General features: G+C 27.6%; 1 protein-coding gene across 1 annotated transcript in view; it reads right to left on the bottom strand.

Annotated features, from left to right (window-relative positions):
• Positions 1-21,768, bottom strand: part of LOC100212099 (nuclear factor related to kappa-B-binding protein) — a 56,854-nt gene that overhangs the window by 24,740 nt on the left and 10,346 nt on the right. Inside the window, exons 4-8 of the mRNA XM_065788134.1 lie at positions 17,175-17,245; positions 16,975-17,045; positions 15,884-15,940; positions 13,107-13,150; positions 6,485-6,541 (exon numbers count right to left, since the gene is read on the bottom strand). Coding sequence (XP_065644206.1) covers positions 6,485-6,541; positions 13,107-13,150; positions 15,884-15,940; positions 16,975-17,045; positions 17,175-17,245 — 300 coding nt within the window. The remainder of the gene's footprint in view (positions 1-6,484; positions 6,542-13,106; positions 13,151-15,883; positions 15,941-16,974; positions 17,046-17,174; positions 17,246-21,768) is intronic.

Raw genomic sequence — 21,768 nt, 5'->3', positions numbered from 1 at the left:
TTACTTTATATAAAAAATGTTGCTTAATTTTATAAAAAAATTATAGAAGAGCGATGTTTCGAAATTATTTGTCTAAACGCAATTTATTTTACTTTAAGTTTTTTGGCGTTAAAAGCCATTTTCTTCTCTTAGTTTTTTTTTGTTATTGTCTCTCATCGGTCTAATAATATTTTTTGCGCTTTTTTGTTTTGTTTTTTGAAATGTTCTCAAAATGACTAAAAAATCTGGCCAGTTTATCACAACTAAATATTATTTCCATGGTCATTATTCAAGAGTGATCGCTCCCGCTTCCCAACCAAGCCTGAACTATAGCTATTGGAAGAATATGGTTGGCATTATATGCATTATATAGTTCATTGCAAATATAAATATTCATATTGGACAATTTCCAGCCCCTTATATTGGACAATTATTGATCCGCTCTAATGTAGGAAGATAAATACTGCTGATGTTAGTGGTGGAGTGAGGATTTATATAGTGTATAAGCTTTTTTTATATTTGTATATGCTTTTTACTTTTTTTTTTGCCACAGAATTTTTAAAACATTTTAATAGTATCTTCTACTTTTTTATTAGCATGTGTGCACTTGTACTTTTAATTTTTTTACACAAATGTACTTTTTGTACATTAATTCAAAAAATAACATGAAAATATAAGTAATAAACAAGTCAAAGCATAAAACATGTTTTATTAATTTTTATCAACCTTTTCTAAAACTCAAAAGCTAGCAGATGTGAGAAAAGCCAAAAGAAAAGCTAAAAAAAAAAATATATATATATAAAAATATGTCGCGTTAAGAAAGTCGCGTTCCTGCTTTTAGTACTTTATCATTTTTTATTTTTGATGGAGTTTATATATATATAGCAATTTCCTAGAGTTTGATTGCAATCTGAACCATAGTTGCTAGATATTGCTTAACAGTAGGTGCAACCAGTGGCAGATTAAGCACACAAGGGGCTGAGGCCAATAATTCTGCGGGGCCCATATAAAGTAAATTAGTTTAATACCTGGAAGTTGCTATATTTGTCGTTATTTTTATCCATGGTGTATCGTTTATTTTAGACTACAATATTATAGAGAATTCCAAAATTAAATTAGTTCTTAGGTTTCCTTTGACATCATTTTTCTCGTTTTCTTTATAGCAAATGATTCTACCACTTCATTGAAATATATTTCATTCAAAATTTCACACTCAATTGACATCAGTGACAGATTATTTAATCTATTATGTGCCATTGTTGATCTCAGTTTATTCTTAATTCTACTCAGTTTAGAAAAACTTCTTTCTTCTGTACAATTGGACACCATCAGACTCAAATAAATACGAAATGTAATTTCGACATTGGGAAATGCTTTCCTTCAGTCCATGGTCTATTATCAACTTGTAAATTAATAACTCTTTACTGTGATCTTCATCCTTATACTGTTCTGCAAATTTGCCAAATTGAATTTTTAAATAGGCGGAAAAATAAACCATTTCATCCTTTAAACTTATTTCAATGTCTTCACTGTAAGCAACCCTGACACTTTCACATTGTTCCTTTATTGTGTCAGGAGATAAGTTAGTTAAGTTATATTGGTCTAAAAACCAAATTTGCCACAAACAGCAGAATACGCATCTGCACATTGAATTAGGGCACTGATAAGTTTGTCGAGAACAGGGAGAAATGCGTTTCTTCTGAATTTGGTCTGACCCGAGTCCCCAGAGCATTCATCCTAGACTAATCCTTCATTGAACTGAATTTTCCTTTTCTTCTTTCTGTTACTATCTTCGTTATAAATCTTTATTTTACTTAACATCATGCCTTCCTCCTCAAATAGGCTGAATTCGGTGTGGAGTGATTCTACAAAATCTTTCAAGGAATGCAGCTGTATTTACACCCAGTGTTGAACTCTGCAGAAGCTTGCAAGTTTTGCTCATTCTCTGAAGAATTGTATCCCAAAGCGCAGTTAAAATTCCAGTTTCTAGCATATTAAACCGATTTAATAAACCAACAGCTTCCTGCCTACAAAAGTCCTTGTAGCCCCTTGAAAGTGCTTGTGTTGCATTAGCATGACTGGACCAACGTGTATTAGAAAGCTGCTTTGGTACAGGTACGTGTTTATTCAAATTGACAAGAAGAATATGTCAGCGATGTGTTGATTCGCTGAAAAACGTGTATACATTTTGAACAAAATCAAAATATTTCACAGCAGCTGGACAACAATCAACAGCACTGCTTCCTACTAAATTTAATGAATGTGCAAAACACGGTATAAATATAGCAAGTGGATTCACCATATGAATATTTGCTTGAACTCCACTATATCGACCAGACATATTTGAGGCATTGTCATAGGTCTGACCATGACAGTTATCGATATCTATACCATTATCATCTAAATAAGACAGCAGTACTCTTGCTAATTCTTGACCAGTATGGATTTGTAAATTAATAGATGTTAGGAACCTTTCTATAGGCACTGTTTCATTTACATACCAAACTGTAACAGACAATTGGTCAACATGTGATATATCAGGCGTTGAGTCAATTGAAACACAGTAATATTTTGCTTCCTTCATTTCATTAACTATATAAGTTAGCACTGCTTGACCCATTAAAGCAATAAGTTCTTCACAAATAGTCCATAAAAAGTACAACATTCCCCCGCCCTGCGTTTCCTTTTTTTTCTATATGCATTGCTAAAAATGGATCATACTTTGCCACTACCTATAAAATATCCATGTAATTACCATTTTCATGTGAACCAAACTTTTCTACATGACCTTGAAACAGCAAACTCCTTGCAGCTAAAAACTTAATAACATCTAACAGCGCTCTAAAACTGATCTCCAGAAATTCATTTGGCTCTTAACTCCTTCACAAATGATATCAACCCTTTCAGCCAATAGCGATTGCTATAAGTCAGAGTTGCTGCTAAGTGGCATGGACTCTTCTCATGCATTTCAATGGTGCGTTTGGCATTCTTCAAACCATTGAACCCATGACATAAATCTGTTTGAGCAGATGAGAAAAGCTTACAAATAAAACAGTATATCTTTCCATTTGTTGGGGAATAACAAAGCAGGTGCGGTTGGATTTTTCATTAGTTAGAGGATGTATCCGTGTGAATAATGCAGATGAACAATAACGAATCCGATTTGGATTATCATATACCTGTTTTGATTTTTCAAAATTATCAGTTATGTTTTGACTTTCAGCACTTTCTTTCCTGATGAAGTACTCTTGCACATCTTTAGAAACACTTTTCCACAATCCTATATTGGTTTGATATGTGTCCTAATGTTCTTTGTCGGTTTGATTATAAATTTGCTTGAGAGCAAACATAACATTTGTATGTAACAAAGTATCTATGTTTTTGTTTGCTTCTAAATGAGACTGCAATTCTACTAATGGAACTGCATTATCCATTATTCTTGACTTAATGAAAAAAGTATCAAGTTTTACTTCTTTAATATATTTTCTTCTCTTTTACTTTTTTCTGAAGCTTTTTTTCGCTTTGCAGCACCGCTTTTATAAGTTCGACTGAAACCAGACATTATTTAGCCACCTAAAACGTGCAATAAAAAGAAATACTAACTAAAACCAAATACTGTCAAACCTAATTTTACCTGTTACACAAAAGTACATCAAACAACGTTTCAAACAAATTTTAAATGTAAAATAATACTCATTGTATGATAGTAATGCTTTACTTCAAAAAAATTTTGTAATTACCTAAATAAAATACTTACACACTTCCTTTGAATGAATTAAATCACAAGAGAAAATGCTAATGCCAGATTATTTTTGAGCTTTAAATTTTAGAAGTTTAAATTTTTTTTTCTTTTGTATGGCTTCCTTGAGAAGTGATAACCTTGTAAGGTAATAAATTCGTATAATTAGACAATAAGGCTTTTGTTTTTGAAGGTTGCAGAAAAATTGTATAAAGAAAATAATGTGTTCAAAAATTTTCTTTTTCTTTTTTTTTTAGGGCCCCTTAAATTGTGGGGCCTGAGGTCATGGCCTCATTTGCCTCAATGATAATCGGCAACTGGGTGCAACATATTGGGGATTAAAGCACAAGTTTGGTGGCTGGCAAAGAATGACTTTGTTTGCTTCTATAAAAGCACTTTGTTTGCTTTATTCTATAAAAAGCATATAGATACTGTGTACAAAGTTTGTGCGGGTGATTCAACCATTGATTGTTTAGTGTTTTTTTATTTATGTATATATATATATATATATGTATATATATATATATATATATATATATATAAATATATATATATATATATATATATATATATATATATATATATATATATATATATATATATAAACCTACATAAGAAGAAACAACCTGTCAAATAAATAATCAGATAAGTGTTTTTACTAATTTAATTTATTATCGCTCTGTTCTTTAAAAACATTGACCACTCTATTTGAGTAGACTTGCAAAACCATATAATTCAATTTAAATAAAAAAAAAGACTTAGCAATGTTTTTTGTAGTACTAATATTCCTACATCTTTATAAATAAAAATTAAATTTAAAAGCAGCATTTTAATAACATTTTACTTGCCTTAAATTATTCTGTCTGTGCAAAACCAGATAAAAAAAAAATTATTGTTGATGCAAAATTAGACAAAAATTTTATCAAATCAACATTCTTTTTTAAAAACGTTTTATAAAAATGGAGGATGTTATTTAAGAAAAATACATATATCATATACAATCATATACAAAAAAATTCACTAAAATCACAAATGCCATATTTAAACAGTTACAATTGAGTTTTAACTTCATCAATCTTATAAAAGTATCAAACATTAAAATCAATTATTTTCTATTGTAGAGAGGCGTTTTACACAATTATATTGATTTTTTAAAATTGTCACTAGTCAAGTGAACTTTATAAAGCTTTTTTGAAGACCAGTTAGAAATAATTTTTTGATCAAAACCAGATAAAAAAAAATAATTGGCATGCAAAACCAGATAAAACATTTTTTCATTTTGTAATAAAAATAAGATCAAAAGAGCACAATTTTCAAATTTTTGTTTTAAACATTTTTAAAATGATATCTATTGTTTAGCTTTTAATTTTTAAATTTTTAGCTATTCCATTTACAGGAAAATATTTTTTGCCACTCAGAATGAAAAAAAAGTGAATTATTTGGTTTTGCAAGACCACTCTTCAATTGTAGAATACATTAACAAAAAACTAAAAGTGTTTGAGGCCGACAAAAAATTGCCGACCTCATTTCTATGTTTTATGGTAAGACTTTTGTAACAAATTTCGTTTGCTGATCTGATGCCAATTCTCAATGATTAAGGTCGGCAATTTATTGCTGACCTCATTTTTCCTCATTCTGAGGGTTGTGTGTGTGTGTGTGTATATATATATATATATATATATATATATATATATATATATATATATATATATATATATATATATATATATATATATATATATATATATATATATATATACATATATATATATATATATACATACATATATATATATATATATATATATATATATATATATATATATCAACCCTCCGAATTAGTAAAAATAAGGTTGGCATTAATTTGCTGACCTCAATCATTGAGAGATTGGCATCAGGTCAGCAAAAGAAACTTGTTACTAAAGTCTTACCATAAAACATAGAAATGAGGTCGGCAATTTTTTGTTGGCCTCAAACACTTTTAGGTTGGCATTGCAGAATGCCAACCCTAATTTCGAGGGTTGTATATATATACATATGTATATATACATCAATAGAACTAGGGTCAGCATTCAGCAATTCTGACCTAACTGTCAACCTTAAAGTGTTTAAGATCAGCAAAAAATTGCCAACCTTGTGTCTATGTTTTATGGTAACCCCTTTGTGTCAAATTTTTTTTGCCAACCTAATGCCAACTTCTAACTTTTTGAGGTCATTTTTTTTAACTTGTAGGGTTGATATATATATATAACTATTACATTAATTTATATTGCATTTTCATAATAAGAAGAAAAAAACAAAGAATGAAGAAAGAAAAGAATGCTGCCCCATCCAAAGATAGTTGATGTATGTACTAAAGGCTATTTCAGTGAGACATGCAGGCTATTTCAGTGAGACATCAGATATATTATTTAAACACGCATTCATAGTTACTTATAAATACTTAAATATGGAGAAAATATTATGTGTACAAATATTAAATCCAAATTAACACAACATTAACACAAAGACAAAATAAAGAATATTTTTTTGAATCCAATTTAGTTTCTGATACATATTGTTTGATTTGATAGACATTAAAATAGCGATGATGAACATTAAAAAATAATTTTGTTTACATCAATTATTAAGAACTATATTTAAAATTATTATTTAAAACTATTATTTTTAAACAAAAAAAATATCAATTGAAAAAACTTAACATGATAGCTTAAATAATAGTAAGTACTACTTGGTCATTTCACACTTGTGAAAAATAAAACTAACCTTTTATACTTTTTTTTTGCACGTTGTTTAACCATTGCAAAAATATCACTAGGATGTCTAAATTAAGAATAAATACAGAAAAATCATAAATACATATAATAGATATAAAATTGTAAATAAATCACTATTATTATTAACACAGTTGTAATAATTTAATAAATTACTACACACGATAGCTGATGATTGCTACATCATTGATGATTTATTATTACATACGATAGATGATGATATGCCTGTCATCAGCTATCCTGTGTAGTACAGAAAAATCATAAATACATATAATAGATATAAAATTGTAAATAAATCATTATTATTATTAACACAGTTGTAATAATTTAATAAATTACTACACACGATAGCTGATGATTGCTACATCATTGATGATTTATTACTACACACAATAGCTGATGACAGGCATGAAACTAAGAGTTCCATAAAAAGTTTTTTCTATAAATATATATATATATATATATATATATATATATATATATATATATATATATATATATATATATATATATATATATGTATATATATATATATATGTATATATATATATATATATATATGTATATATATATATATATATGTATATATATATATATATATATATATATATATATATATATATATATATATATATATATATATATATATATATATATATATATATATGTATCAGGGCTCAATTTAACTGTCGGACATCGAACATTGTCCAGCTAAACTGATGTTTGAGGGAAAAAACTAGACAAGAAAGAATTTTTGGGGAGCTTAGGTACAGTCACAGTAAAAGGATGAGACCTAATTAAATGACGAGTAACGGGAATGAACTTTCATAGATGACACAAGAGACGCTAGTTATTAAGCAATTATGCGCGCTCGGCATCAAGTCTTCGAGAGCGATATTAAGAGTTGGAAATTGGTTGCCATGGGGCCATCCATAAATTACATACGCAAGTATGGGGAGGGGGTCACTCAAAAGCATACCAGTGCGTACAAGGAAAGGGTGGACGATTTTTTGTTTAAAGACAAATTCTTTTCATCTGAAGTCCGGGAAATCAGACAAAAAAGCATTGGTTTTTTAGTTAATGCATTTGTTTATCTGCCGGAAAAAATATGTTACTGCAGCTTTGATATTAAATAAAAACAATGAAATATTGCAATTTACTAAAAGTTGACTATATAACGTTTCCTATTGGAGTTAAATTAACATGCTTGATTGCCAACATTCTAAACAACAGAAACGTTTTTCATTTAATTTAAAATAAACTAATTAAATTATATATTAGTTATAAATATTAGTTAAAAATTAAAAATAAAAAGATTAAGAATATTTCTTTTATTTACAAAAGATGTGTGAAAAATTAAAAAATAATAAAGCAAAAGAATTTTACATTATTACAAAATCTTGTAGATTAAAACTTTTTATTTTTTAAAATTCAATAAAATTTTAATTTTTCAATTTAAATTTTCTATTCTAATTGGGACGAAACATTTTGAATATAGAAAACATTCCATTCAATCTGTTAGTAGTAATGACTTCATAACTTTTCATTCATTGTTTGTACAAAACAGAAAACTGCATTCTAATTTATACTGAATGCGCTATTTAATTATTTAGTTTATTAACTTGTTTTTGACAAAAAATATTTGATATTCCAACCTCTTTATGTTTTTGAATTTTAAATATAATAGTAATTAATTATGATTGAACCTGCACGAATGTGAATGTGATCAAACCTGCATTAAATTGAAGGTTTAAATGAAGTTTTAATTCGATAAACTTTTTAAGCTAGACATTTACTTATAAGATATTTATAAATAATATGCTAGACTTAGAAATATCACGCTAAATATTTAATTTATTAACATTAAAGTTTGGAATTTTTATTGAAGTGTTGCATTTCATTGAAGATTTGATATTTTATTACATGGACTTTTATGCAATTCAAAGTAAAAGTTCTAGTTAAGCGAAATTTTTTGTCAAAGGACACTAAAAAACTATATGAGTTAGCAAATGGTTAGACTTAACTAGGGTATGATTAAGTGGGTAATATGATAAAGTTCAACTGGAATTTAAAAAAAAAAAAATGCTGGATTTACTTAGGTCTTTAGGAAAGTTTGTAGAACTCCCAATAAAAAAAAAAAAAAGAGTTTTTTTTCATTTTATTTTATTAAATGTTCAAAATAATGTTCATCATTAACTATGCAAAGTTCCATCCTTTCAAGCCATTTGTCAAACATTTTTTTATACTCTTCTTTGGATATACTTTGAAGTAGCTTCGTTATGCGAGTTTTTTGAGTTTCGACGTCAGTATCATCATTTAGACTTTTTTTTATCAAGTTGAATAGCCAATAATCGGATGGAGCTAAGTCTGCTGAGTATGGTGGGTGGCGAATTATTGTATTTCCAGCTTGGTTTAGACAATTTGTGATGGTTTGAGTCACATGAGGTCAAGCGTTATCATGGAGAAATTTGAAATTTTGAGTGCCTGTTTTAGGTCTTTGCTTATTTATTTTAAATAAAACCATGACTCCCCTGTATGATATAGGCCGTTTCTGAAAAGGGCTAAATTTTTCTTACATACCTCAACTCTATTCTTGCAATTTTCATCGGTTAACTCATGGGGTATCTGAAGTAATGTTAATTTTTTTTTTTAAGCGCGTTGTGAATGATTTTGTTAATTGTAAAACGATTAATCGATGTCAGGGCTTCACTTATATCATGTGTTGCATGCAGATTTTCTTCAATAATGGCTCGCACACATTCAATATTCTCAGCTGTATTCAAGGTTTGAGGGTGTCTTGAGCAAGGATCATCTTCGAGACTGTCTTTACCATCTTTAAATAAATTAGCCCACTTGGCAACTGTACTATATTCCGGAGCTTGGTCACCATGAACTAAAACCAGTTTATTGGTTATGGCTTGAGCTGAAACTCCAAGTAGAGCACAGGTTTTAATATATGCTCAATATTCAAATTTTACCATTTTAAAATTTTTTCTTTTAAACATATACAATAAAATTTAAATAACTTTTTTAACAAACATTCAAAATATTTCAAAAAGTACTTAAAATGTTCATAATTAAACACAGTTTAAAATGATATATAAATATTTAATTATTCCTGTCTCATTGTATCTTTATAGATGAAGCTCTATGAACTTCTCTATCAACCTAAGTAGCTTTCAAATAAAAGAAACAAATCATTTTTAATTAGAACTTACACTGCATAAATTAAAATAGAAATATGTCACGCATGAACTATGCATGACGTACTTTATTACAAATATAACTTCTTTATTTAACAATATACAAACTCTATTGTTTAAACATATTTTGACTTCAGGAAAAAAATTTAAAAAAATATTTTTTATAAAATCATTTTATAAAATTCTCCCTCGCAAGCTCTTCAGACAAGCGCAATTTTTACTATTGTAACAAAACTAGCGAGCGCTGTTCGGTCACGCCTGGAAGCTCGTTTATGGGCATGTTTCACGTGTCCTGAGCAATCGCTCCCGCTTCATCACAAGACCTGCAATGCATTTTTGCACCTTGTCTAAAAGAAAAAGGGCATCATTTGAAGATCCGCCCCAGATATGGCAACAGTATTCTATACAAGGACAGATTTGAGATTTATAGTGATAAAAAACAGAATCCAGAGTAAGAATGTGGCAAGCATGATTAATAGATGCAACCTTAGCAGATGCTAATTTTGCAATTGATTTGATATATGGTTTCCAAGTAAGAAAAGAAGAGCTAATCCTAGATGATGAAGGGTAGATGACCCATCGAGTACATTACTTTTTATAAATTTAGGAAGATCTAGATTATTACAATAACGATAAGCTGAAAAAAATTGAGTTTTATCTGTATTGAAATTCACCAGCCACTGTGAACCCTATGCTGTAGCAGAATTGAAATCCTTTTCAAGCTCAAATGCCCTCTCCAAGCAATCAGAGAGTGTTGGCTTCTTATCATGACAAGAACTAAATGGTAGTATCATCAGCAAACAATACCATCTCAGATGTGAGAATATCTGAAAGATTGTCAATGTAAATTAAAAAGAGTATAGGGCCAAGCATAGAACCTTGAGGAACCCCTAAATTTACAGGATATGAAAAAGAGTGCTGTCCATCGAGGACATTTTTTATACTATGATTGGAAAGGAAGAACTCAATAATCTTAAAGTTGTTACCAGATACACCGTAAGAAGAAAGCTTATGGAGAAGACCAGCATGCCAAACTTTATTAAAAGCTTTAGAAATGTCAAGAGCGATAGCCTTAACTCTATTTAATGCATAATAAACCTATCTGTTAACAAATGAGCTGTAGAACGAGAAGATTGAAATCCATATTGATGATCAGAAAGTAAGTTATTTGATTCAAGATGAAAGATAAAGTGTTTGTTAGTTAAAGATTCAAAAACCGTGCTTATGATAGGAAGAGGACTAATGGGATGATAGTTAGACAAGTCAGATCGCTCTCCAGAGCTTTTGAAAATAGGGATAACAGGTGCTTTTCACCTTGCCGGAAAACAAGACTCTGATAAGCACTTGTTAAATAGTTTTGAAAGTATAGGCGACAGCTCCAAAGAACACTTCTGCAAGACTACAACAGGTATATTGTCCGGACCACAAGCTGTAGAAGAGTCTAAGAAGGAAATTAGAGTCTAAGAAGGAAATTACTTTAGATACAGAAGCTGGAGTGATACAAATGTCAACCAATGGATCAACCTGTTTGTTGGCTATATCAGGTAGAATGCAACTAGTGGAATCAAGAAATGATATCGATGAAAAGTTCTTAGCAAGCAATTCAGCTTTGTCTTTAGGTAAGGTGACAAAATCTAGATACTGTTAAAGGTTCTCCAGAAGTCACAAGAGCCTAAATTTTTAGATGAAATACAATATTTTGTGACCTGAGAATAGTGGGCTTCAACATTAGACAAAACTTTTTACATTGGTTTCTAGCTATAGTAAACGTCTGTTTTTTGGAGAATTGTTTTGCTGATAGATATGGAGGTAATAGTTTCGATTGGAAATTGCAGCAGCATAATGTGAGGTAAACCAAGGAGAAGAGTGAGGCTTGACTTGAAATTGTCGAGAGGGAATAAAAGTTTCCATGCCAGCCTGAATCCAAGGAGTTATGTAGGATGCACATTTTTCAGCTGGAAGACGAAAGATTTCTACCCAGGGGCAATCACAAAGAAAATCACGGAAAGAATCCCAGTCAGCTTTAAGGTAGTTGTAAGAGGTATGATGACAGGAGGATTCTGATGATGAAGAAGAATGAGATAATAGTTTTAGAGAGATCAAACTGTAATCAGAAGCACCTAAGGGTGAATGTGGAGAAACTGAGCACTGACTAAGATCAGAAACAAGACATAGGTCGAGTAAAGAAGGTAAATGATTCAGGTTGTCTGGAAAGCAAGTTGGAAAGTTGACTATTTAAGTTAGAGATTGAGAAAGGCAAAAGTTGTGGGTCTTTATGCCTGCAGAGTCACAGATACTAGAGCCAAGTCATTCGGTGTGATGAGCATTCAAGTCACCAACAGCAACGATATTGGCTGATAGATAAAGAGAGAGGGCTTGGTCAATTTGATCAGAAATAAAATTGAAAAGAGTGCAGTCTTAAGATGAAGGAGAGCGATATGAAACAAAGAGAAAGGCGATAGAGTAAAGTGGTGCTAAACAAAAGCACATAAAAGAATAGTCTGTGGATTCAAACCTAGTTTCCCGACAAATAGGTGAATTCTTAAGAATATAAATGTCCAGGCCAAGCATGTGACTATTGGAGTCTTTACGAATTAATGAAAGATAATCATCAACACTAAGATCACAAGATGAGACAGCTTAACTTAAATTAGTCTCACAAAGAGCAAGTAGGTCTGGTGAACTTTGCAAGAGATAAGACTCAACAGAAGTAAAATTAAAAAAAAAAAAATTTCTTCATGACCATGAATATTAGCAAATGATAGATTTGGAAAACTTGGTGATGGCGATGATTTTTTGCTTTTTATAGTTTTTGGAACTAGTCATTTTTAAATTTGCTTGAACTTGACTCAAAGTACAGATAGTACTCAGTTCACTATTTAATAGCCCAAGCGATTGCCTCATGACTATTAATAAACCCTAAGTCATAACAAAGGGCTCCAGATGTGGCCTGGACAATGCACACTAAATGTAGAAACAGGGACACCATCTATGTGCAACATGGCACTGTTAGTACTCTGATATTTTACAGCTGTTGATGGAATCAGCCTCTCTGAGAGCTACTCTATGGAGTTCGGGAAACCTGACTACCAGCCAGCCTCAGAACCATAAAACTGAGTATTAGAGTTGTTTTCTCATTAGGAGATAATAGAATGAGTTGCTTAGTCATAAAAGCAGAGACACAAGAAAACCCATACATTGAGTGAAGAAGATCCAGTATTTAACATCCTAAACTGGAAACAATGTATAATAAATACATCTGGGCCAGCCTTATAAATGAAGAAGGTTGGTCAACAGATAGAATCTGTTTACCCCTTAAGTCTTTGCCTAGGACGCCTTCTACAAGACAGCAGTATATATGACTTGTATAACTACAAACAAGAAATTATAAAATTAATAAAAAAATATTACCTTTTTAAAGGTGGTTTTCCAGCATATGCTCTTCCTAACAGCCGCTATAGACACAAATAAAACAAAAAACATATAAAAAAACTTTTTCAAAAACCTCATAGTTTTTAGGATCAATTAAAGTTATTTAAAACTCTATAATTTGAAAGGAGGAATATCAATATATAATATAGCTAATCTAATTTCAACATACCAATGTTGAAATTAGATTAGCTCTTTGAAAATAAATTATTTCAATAACTATTTAAATTAAAATATATAATGGAGCAGGTTTATTATAATCTGCCTTTGATATTTATTAAATTCCTTTTACCTATTTATACAATTGTAAATTTGAAAAATTATTTTTAAAATAAAAATTTTAGTTTTCCTTTTTTTTTATAAATTTTTTACAGATTTTAATATCTGAAAGCTATTTCTATATAATGGTTTAGTATTAGCTAAACTAAAGACTCTTCATATGATATTTATACTGCTAAATATTTTTGTACCTTAAACAAAATGTTGAAAAAATTGTTCAAAGAGTCAAAGGAATATTTTTGCATTTTAATAGTAAAGAAGTCTTTCACACTTTAACTATTTACAGATAACAAAATCATGTGCACAATAGACCAATGTGAGCATTTTAGTCTGACAATATACAGAAAACTTTTTATTGGAACTTTCAATGTGCTATCTACAGTTGAGGAGTGGACTTGCAAAGCCAGATAATTCACTTTTTTTTAAAAAAAGACTTGGCAATGTTGTTTTGTAATGCTAATATTCCTACATCTTTACAAATAAAAATTAAATTTAAAAGCAACTATTTTAATAACACTTTAATTGCCTTAAATTATTCTGTCTGTGCAAAACCAGATAAAAAAAATTATTGTCGATGAAAAATAAGACAAAAATTTTATCCAATCAACATTCTTTTTTAAAAACGTTTTATAAAAGTGGAGGACATTATTTAAGAAAAAATAGAATAAAAAAAAAGTGAATTATCTGGTTTTGCAAGTCCACACTCCACAGTTGGCCAGAAAAAAAAAATCATTAGATACAGATTCATATTGTTTTTCTTTGTTTTATGCTATGTAAATACATTTACTTGCATATCTTTGAAATAAATATTAAACATTTTACACCCTAAAAAATTTCTATAAAATTCATAGATTTGCTAAAACAAAAAGGTTGAAACAATTCTTTACTTTATTTTTCAGCATAATGGCATTTTTCAAATTTTAAATTATTTTATTTAATTATATTTCAAATTATTCACATTCATTATCTATTATTATTTACATTACTTAGTTCTATTATTTATAATTTTTTTTTTATAATTATTTTTACAGTTTTTACCAAGGACAACATGTCACTACAGTCAAAGAGACTATTGAGAGATATGGTGGAGATTGTTAACTACACCACTATTGTACTCAGTACTTGATGTTAACAAAACTAGTACATAACCACTACACCACTATCACATTACAAACCATAGTGTAACACATGTAACTCATGTAATTTAACATTAGATGAAATAACTTATATCTGAAATATAGTCATAAATAGGGTAGGGCTAGTTGAGCATAGGGACAAGTTGGGCGATTAAAATATCTCAAAAACTACACATCACATGACAAAACATCTAATAGATGAAAGTTAGGGAATTAGAATGTTAACACAATGCAACAAAAGATTGTTGGAAAGCTGTTGAGCAAGAGACACAGGCACTTTTTCTATTTTGGACCAAAGATGTATAAAAAAATTTTTTTTTTTCTTTTTTTCTTTTAGATGCTTATAAATTTTTATCCGCCATCACTTAGGTGTTAATATTCTAATGTGTCACCTGTCTAGTAGGGGTAGGGTGAGCAGCTTTGAAAAAAATAAATAAAACTGAACTTTCAAACACAAAGAAACAACTTTGATAAAAAATAATTTAACGGTACATTATTTATATATATTTCTTAAATTAGTAATTTTTAAATTGGGCTTTAAAGTTCAAGATAGTTGTATAAAATAATATTTTTATTTTTTAGGAAACTTTCTTTCTTATTTAAGTTTTTCTCTTCTCTTACTTCATTAAAGTGTATAAAATAATAATCACCCAAGTTTTGTATCATGCATAATGATTTATTTGTTGATTGCTCAACTTTATTTACATTATTGCTCAACTTACCCTGCTGTTATTGCTCAACTTACCCTGCTGAGCAGGTTGAGCAGTTCTGCAAACTTTAAACAATATCTTTTAAAAAAACCAAAAAATATACTTTTTTCTTAACAAATTTTTAGCAGGTCAAATTATCCTTCAAATAGTGAAAAAATTATGTAAATCCGACGCATTGTTCATGAGATCTATTAGATTTAGTAAATATTGCTTAACTAGCCCCGCTCTACCCTACATATTTATAAATATCCGTGACTTATCTTTTCTGCCTTAAACAAATATTTGTGTTTACACAACCATCAATCTTAATTTATTTGTTATTTATTTCTAGTTTATTTTTAAATGTTTTAAAAATTTTTTTAATTTTAATATAAAAAAATTAAAAATAATAATAAAATATATTAAAAATTAAAATAATTTAATAATGAAATAAATTAAAAATAAAAATTAAACATACTTTATTAACTTTTTTTACAACTTTTACATAATTTTTTTCGTAATTTTTTACAAAACATTTTTTACTTTAGATCTATTTAGCTAAAAAAGTTTGAATTCTTCTTCTCATTCTTTAGTATATAAATTGCTTACATACTGTCTGTATTATTTAAAACATAATGTATTATTTAAAATATACCTGTCTTGATAGTATTATTTCTTCTAATAAATTTTTGTAGTATTCTTTTTGATTTAGCTATAAAAAAATTCATATTATTAAGAAAAAATAATAAACCATCATCAATTTATAATTCTCTCTTTTAATTTAGGTTTATTTAATTATATATGTTTATTTAATAAAATATTTAAATTATATATATAATTTAAACCTTTTTTTAAGATAGGGTGGGGTAATCTGAAGCCTTTTTTTTAGCTACTTCTGAAATTGAGTAAAATATATATATACAGCAAAACAATTTATTTTTTAAAGAGAATCTTACAATCATGATAAGACATCATTTTTAGTAAATTACATCAAAAAAAGTTTATATATAATTTTTAAAGTTTTCTAAGGAGCACTAATTTGAGTTGTATTCTATAGACCCACATTACCCTGTTTAGCAGGGTAATTTGGGTCTAAATTATATTTTTATCTTTTTTCAATGAAATATACAAACTTATAGAAAAATATGACTGAAGTCATTGAGTATTATATTTAAATTACTTGATCAAAAGTTTAAATATATTGAATATACCATATTCAAATTTAGAAGTCAATATGTATGTTTGTGTATGCATGTAAAAATGTAAAATTATATATATATATATATTTTTTTTAGGCTTTTCTTTTTTTTTTAAATTTTATCTTTGTTATGTTTTTTGTCAGTTTTGATTTTTTGATAGTATTACTTCTTTTAATGCTAAATATTTTTTTCTTATTTTTAATCTTTTTTGTAATTGTTATTTCTATTATAATTATCATTATCATTGGAATTATTATTTTTCTTGTTTTTTTTTAAATAATTGTTTTATGTCACTGTTAGTTGTTATGCTTTATGAGTTGTTTAACTGTTTGTAACTGTCTAACTTTGTGTATATAGCTACTGTGTTTATAAAAACAAGTAACTTATTATTTTTATTATTATTATTGTTATCGTTATTATTAGTAAACTGATAAGTGTTGATTAGACCCACATTACCCCTTAGACAAATATTACCCCATCCTACACTATTTAAATTAATATATTGAATTAACTGTATTTTTAAATCTCTATATTAACCAGAAGATACCTTATAATTTCTCTCTTTAAGTTTTAAACATTTCTTTTGCAGTTCTACTACTTTTGGAGTCAACAAACCACCTAATAGTAAAAAAATTGATAACAAAATCTTGTTAAAATTATAAATATATATATAAATTTGTTTAAAAATTATAAGTTAAATTTCCTAAGTAATAGAGATTTTATATTAACATTATATTTTGTACTCACTTTGTAGTTTTAAATATGCATGTTTCAAAGGATCTCCATGTTTGAAGTTTGAACTTCCTTCAAAAACTTTACTACAAAATAAATTTAAACAATAATTAAAAATATATAAACAAATTTTATTATATAATACTTTCTGAAAAATATTTACTTTAAAACAAAAAACTTAAACTTTTAATCTAAATTAATTATAAAAAAATATACTTAATAACTAAAAAAAAAACACAATACAAACAGGTATAATAGATCTTCTTAAATAACAGTTGATGCAAGACTTAAGAAACAATTGACACAAGACTTAAAAAACAGTTGATGCAAAACTTAAAAAACAGTAAGTTATTGTATGAGTTAGGAAATCAAGTGGGAGAGAATTCCTAAACATTGATGTTTGAAAAAAAAAAGATGAATTAAAGTTTTTTGAACCAGAAGGGGATGCATGATTTAGTTTTGATTGATGGAGATAAAAGCTTATTCGAGAAGTATCAATGGTAGTAGTTGTAGAGAAAGAGATGCAGTATTAGGATGATAAGAGAGATGCTCAAGTTTGGTAGCTAAAGCAGATATAAATAATTTACAACTCTTTTTTAGACATCTAAAAGAGAAAAGATATAGCTATCAGGAAGATTATAAATATAGATGTGAATAAAAACAGGACAAGAAAAAGAACTTTGTGGTAGCCTAGAAGTTACTGAAAATGAATAAGTGTAGTCCATTAACAATGACTTTAATAATACAGTAAGAAAAAAATGGTTTAACAATTTCAAAAACATTCTCAGGTTCACAATATAAAGCTTGTGGCACCAATAAATAATACAATTGATATTACATCTAAATTGACCAGAGTTCTATAGTGACTGCCAGGATAAATAGTTATCCAAGTCTGATTACTGCATCAAATGATTCTGTTCCTGAGCTTGTAAAGTCTTTTAGACTATGTTCATTATGCTTTAGTTTTGTAGGTTAGAACTTTATTCTAACCTATAAAACCATAGCCTGATGATCATAGGAAATAATTTTGCTATATGCTTGAGAGGTAATAAAATCAGACTTGTGTATAAGAGATAAAATTATCAGAGAAATTCTTTGTGATATTTAAAGATTTTTGAAAAATCTTTAGAATATAACTTCTAAATTAAAATACAAAAGGTTCATAATTTTCATCCGAAAATTATGAACTTTAGCGTCAGAAAATACCTTAATATTTCTTACAATATTTCTTACAATTTAAACTCAACTCTCTTGTTGTTATAAATAATAAAAAGTTTATTTTTAACAAGAGAGTTGTTCTCATAAAAAAAGTGGATAACAAATATATTTGAATTTTCAGTTCATTTTTTAAACATTAATCAAAAGTAACTATTTTTATTTCTAAAACACAGTTTTAGAAATAAAAATAGTTTTAAAAAGAAACTTAAATGATTAAATCATCAAATAAAAAAGTGTTTCATTGGATTAGAATGGAAGTTTAACTAAAAAAGGCAAGGTCTTTTAGACCCATTGATTTTTTACTGATAAAAAAAATGAATTATTATGGAAAGCTGGTTTACTCATTTGTTGAAAATTGTTACCAACAGCTATAGAGAATAGTTATGAGTAGGATTTAACAAAAACTTTTAACAGTCACACAATAGATATAAAAAATCCAATTTCAAACTCATATAAATATACATACATATATATATATATATATATATATATATATATATATATATATATATATATATATATATATATATATATATATATATATATATATATATATACACACACACATATATATATATATATATATATATACATATATATATATATAAATATATATATATATATATATTATGTTTTAATTAAAGAACTATTTTGTCCTTTGTTTACTAATATTAAAGCAACACAATAGGCCAAGTAGTTTAAACTTATTTGTATAGTTAGAGTAAACTGGGGTAAGAATAAACAAAACAAAAAAAGTGAACTGTTTAACGATTTTGTTCTTTTGCATTTATTGAAAGCCAAAACAAAAAAATCTTTAGAAATTGTGAAGCATTGTATAGTAGAGAATTTTGTGCTCTATCTAAAGGTGTAAAAATTGTTTTAAAAAATTTATTTTTGTCTTGGCAAACTTTAAAATCCTCACCCTCATTAAATAAGGTTTTTAAAAAAAAAAAAAATCAACTTCAAAACTCCCAAAACTAGTTTTGTAAAAAATTTTATGAAGATCAAGATTTTCTTTTTAAAATTGAATTTGCTAGTTCCAGAAAAAAGTTATGAACAGTATACCAGGACAAGAATGATATCAAGGTTTCAGGAAACAATGGAGTCATAAATTAAGCATGAGGTTAGCAGGCAATATTTTGTCTCTCAGAGCTTCTTCTTGTACCGAGGATAAAATAACAAGTTATTTCAACACACTTCAAAAACAATTTCTTGAAGCAAATATCAACAATAACACGTGCAATTTGTGGAATTTGGACGAAATTGGATTTTCAGGCCACCATTCGTAGTTTACAAATTATTATCATGTCTGTACAAAGACTGTTGTGTAGGGGGACTGCCAAACACTACATTTACAACATCCAAGTCAGGTTGGATGGAAGAGAAACAATTTACTTAATGGGTCACTAAAGTATTCATACAGAAAATCAAATTTATTCCAGGTAATTAGTTTTATCTATGTTAATTGAGTAGTTTAACATACTTCACCTGATAGATAAAGGTGTATATTGTGAATTAAACGAGTATGGCCCAAATTACTTACAAAATTTTATGTAGCTACAAATTTCAACAACAAAAGAAAGTTTAATTCAACTGTAAGCAAAACTTTTTAGCTCGGTGATGCATTTACGCAAACACAAATAATCGTTGGATTTCAAAACACTGGTTTGTTTCCACTTGATATTAGCAAAGTAGATCAATCAAAATAACAAATTGCTCAAACATTTTAAGTATCATCTGAGCCTGCTTCATCATCTTCATCATGATTCGAATGCGAAAATTACTTACTGAAATTTTCACATTCAAATCCAAAAACAACAACAACAACATTTTTTTCATGAATCATTTTTACAATAGTATTATTAATGATAATATAAATTAATGAAATAAGACATTATAATAATAAAAACATAAGATAACAAAATTAATATAAATTATAATTATAGTAATAATAAGTATGTTTACAATATTAACGATTAACAAAAAAAATTAAATATTAATAATAATATTATAATGATAGTTATAAACCTAATATTATTAACAATAATAATTTATTTAATTTATTTAAATAATTTAAACAACAATAATAAGTTCATAAGGATGGTGTCACCCTACAGAGTCTGATCAAAGGAGCGACATCAATTTTTGAATATAATATTAGTAACAATAAACACATAGACATATAAACAAACAAAAAAGTATGATAATAATTGTAGTACTAAAGATATGAAAAATAAAATAATTTTTTTAAATTTGATTAAATTATTTTTTAAATTTGATTTTGTTTAAGATGAAGAAAAGGTATTTTAAGTTGTACTTCTTTGAACTCATTCAAAATGCATACAAGGCTCCTGTTCCATTCACAAATGCACTAGTAGACAGCAGAATTCCATACTTTTGAGTTAAGTTGGTATGTTTATTTTCCATTATATATATATATTATTATATCTAGTATAAAATGAATGTACTAGCCTACTTCCTTTGAAAAAAATTTGTAATGGAAGGAGACAAGTTTCTATTTAAACTCACACAAAAAAAAAAAAGAAAAAAAAAGATGAGCAAACTTTACTAATGCTGGAGTGGTTGGAATGCTCATTAATGTGAAAGCTCCATGAAAGATTGCTGTCAATTAATACACCAAGATACTTAACACCTTTCAAAGGATTTTAATTACACAGAACAACAACATAATTTTTTTTTCTCTGGTGCCCAACAAACAATTTTTTTTTTGTAAAGCATTTCTCATTTTGATTTCAAATATGCAACTTATTTTTCACCATCACGTTAAATTGTAAAAGTATTTGGGTTCAAATCTTTAGTATTTGGGGTAAAATCCCTAATTTATCTATTTAAACTATAAACTATATAAACTATTGTTTAAAACGTAAATTGTTTTATTACTTATTAGTGTTCTACTATTTGCACATGTGCGTCTTTTAGAACACGTTGTTGTTACTATTTATTAGTGTTCTACTATTTGCACATGTGCGTCTTTTAGAACGCGTTGGATACATTTTGGATAACTTTTTGAAAAAATATTTTTTTCATAAGAAAAAAAAAATTATGCTGTATCGGGTTAAAATAGAATACCAAGAAACCAAAGGTATTCAAAAACTAAAATGAAAAAAAATGCTTTTACACTAGGAGTTTAAATGAAATGATCCAACCAAAATATTCAAACTTTTTCTTTTTCTGCTATTTTAATAGATTTAATACAATTTTGGCCTGAACACTGAAACATTCAAAGTATGAAAACATTTGTGTATTTTAAATGCAAAAGAATTTGGTGCCAGTCTTGACATCTAATAATTTCATTTAAAAAAGCCAATGCTAAAAAAATCTAACATTTTGAAAACAAAAGACTTCTTTATTTTTATTTAACTATTGCTAT

Source organism: Hydra vulgaris, chromosome 01 (assembly GCF_038396675.1).
Source record: "Hydra vulgaris chromosome 01, alternate assembly HydraT2T_AEP".
Taxonomy (NCBI): domain Eukaryota; kingdom Metazoa; phylum Cnidaria; class Hydrozoa; order Anthoathecata; family Hydridae; genus Hydra; species Hydra vulgaris.
Note: the sequence above shows the minus strand (reverse complement) of the source record. Positions and strands in the feature narration are given on the sequence as shown.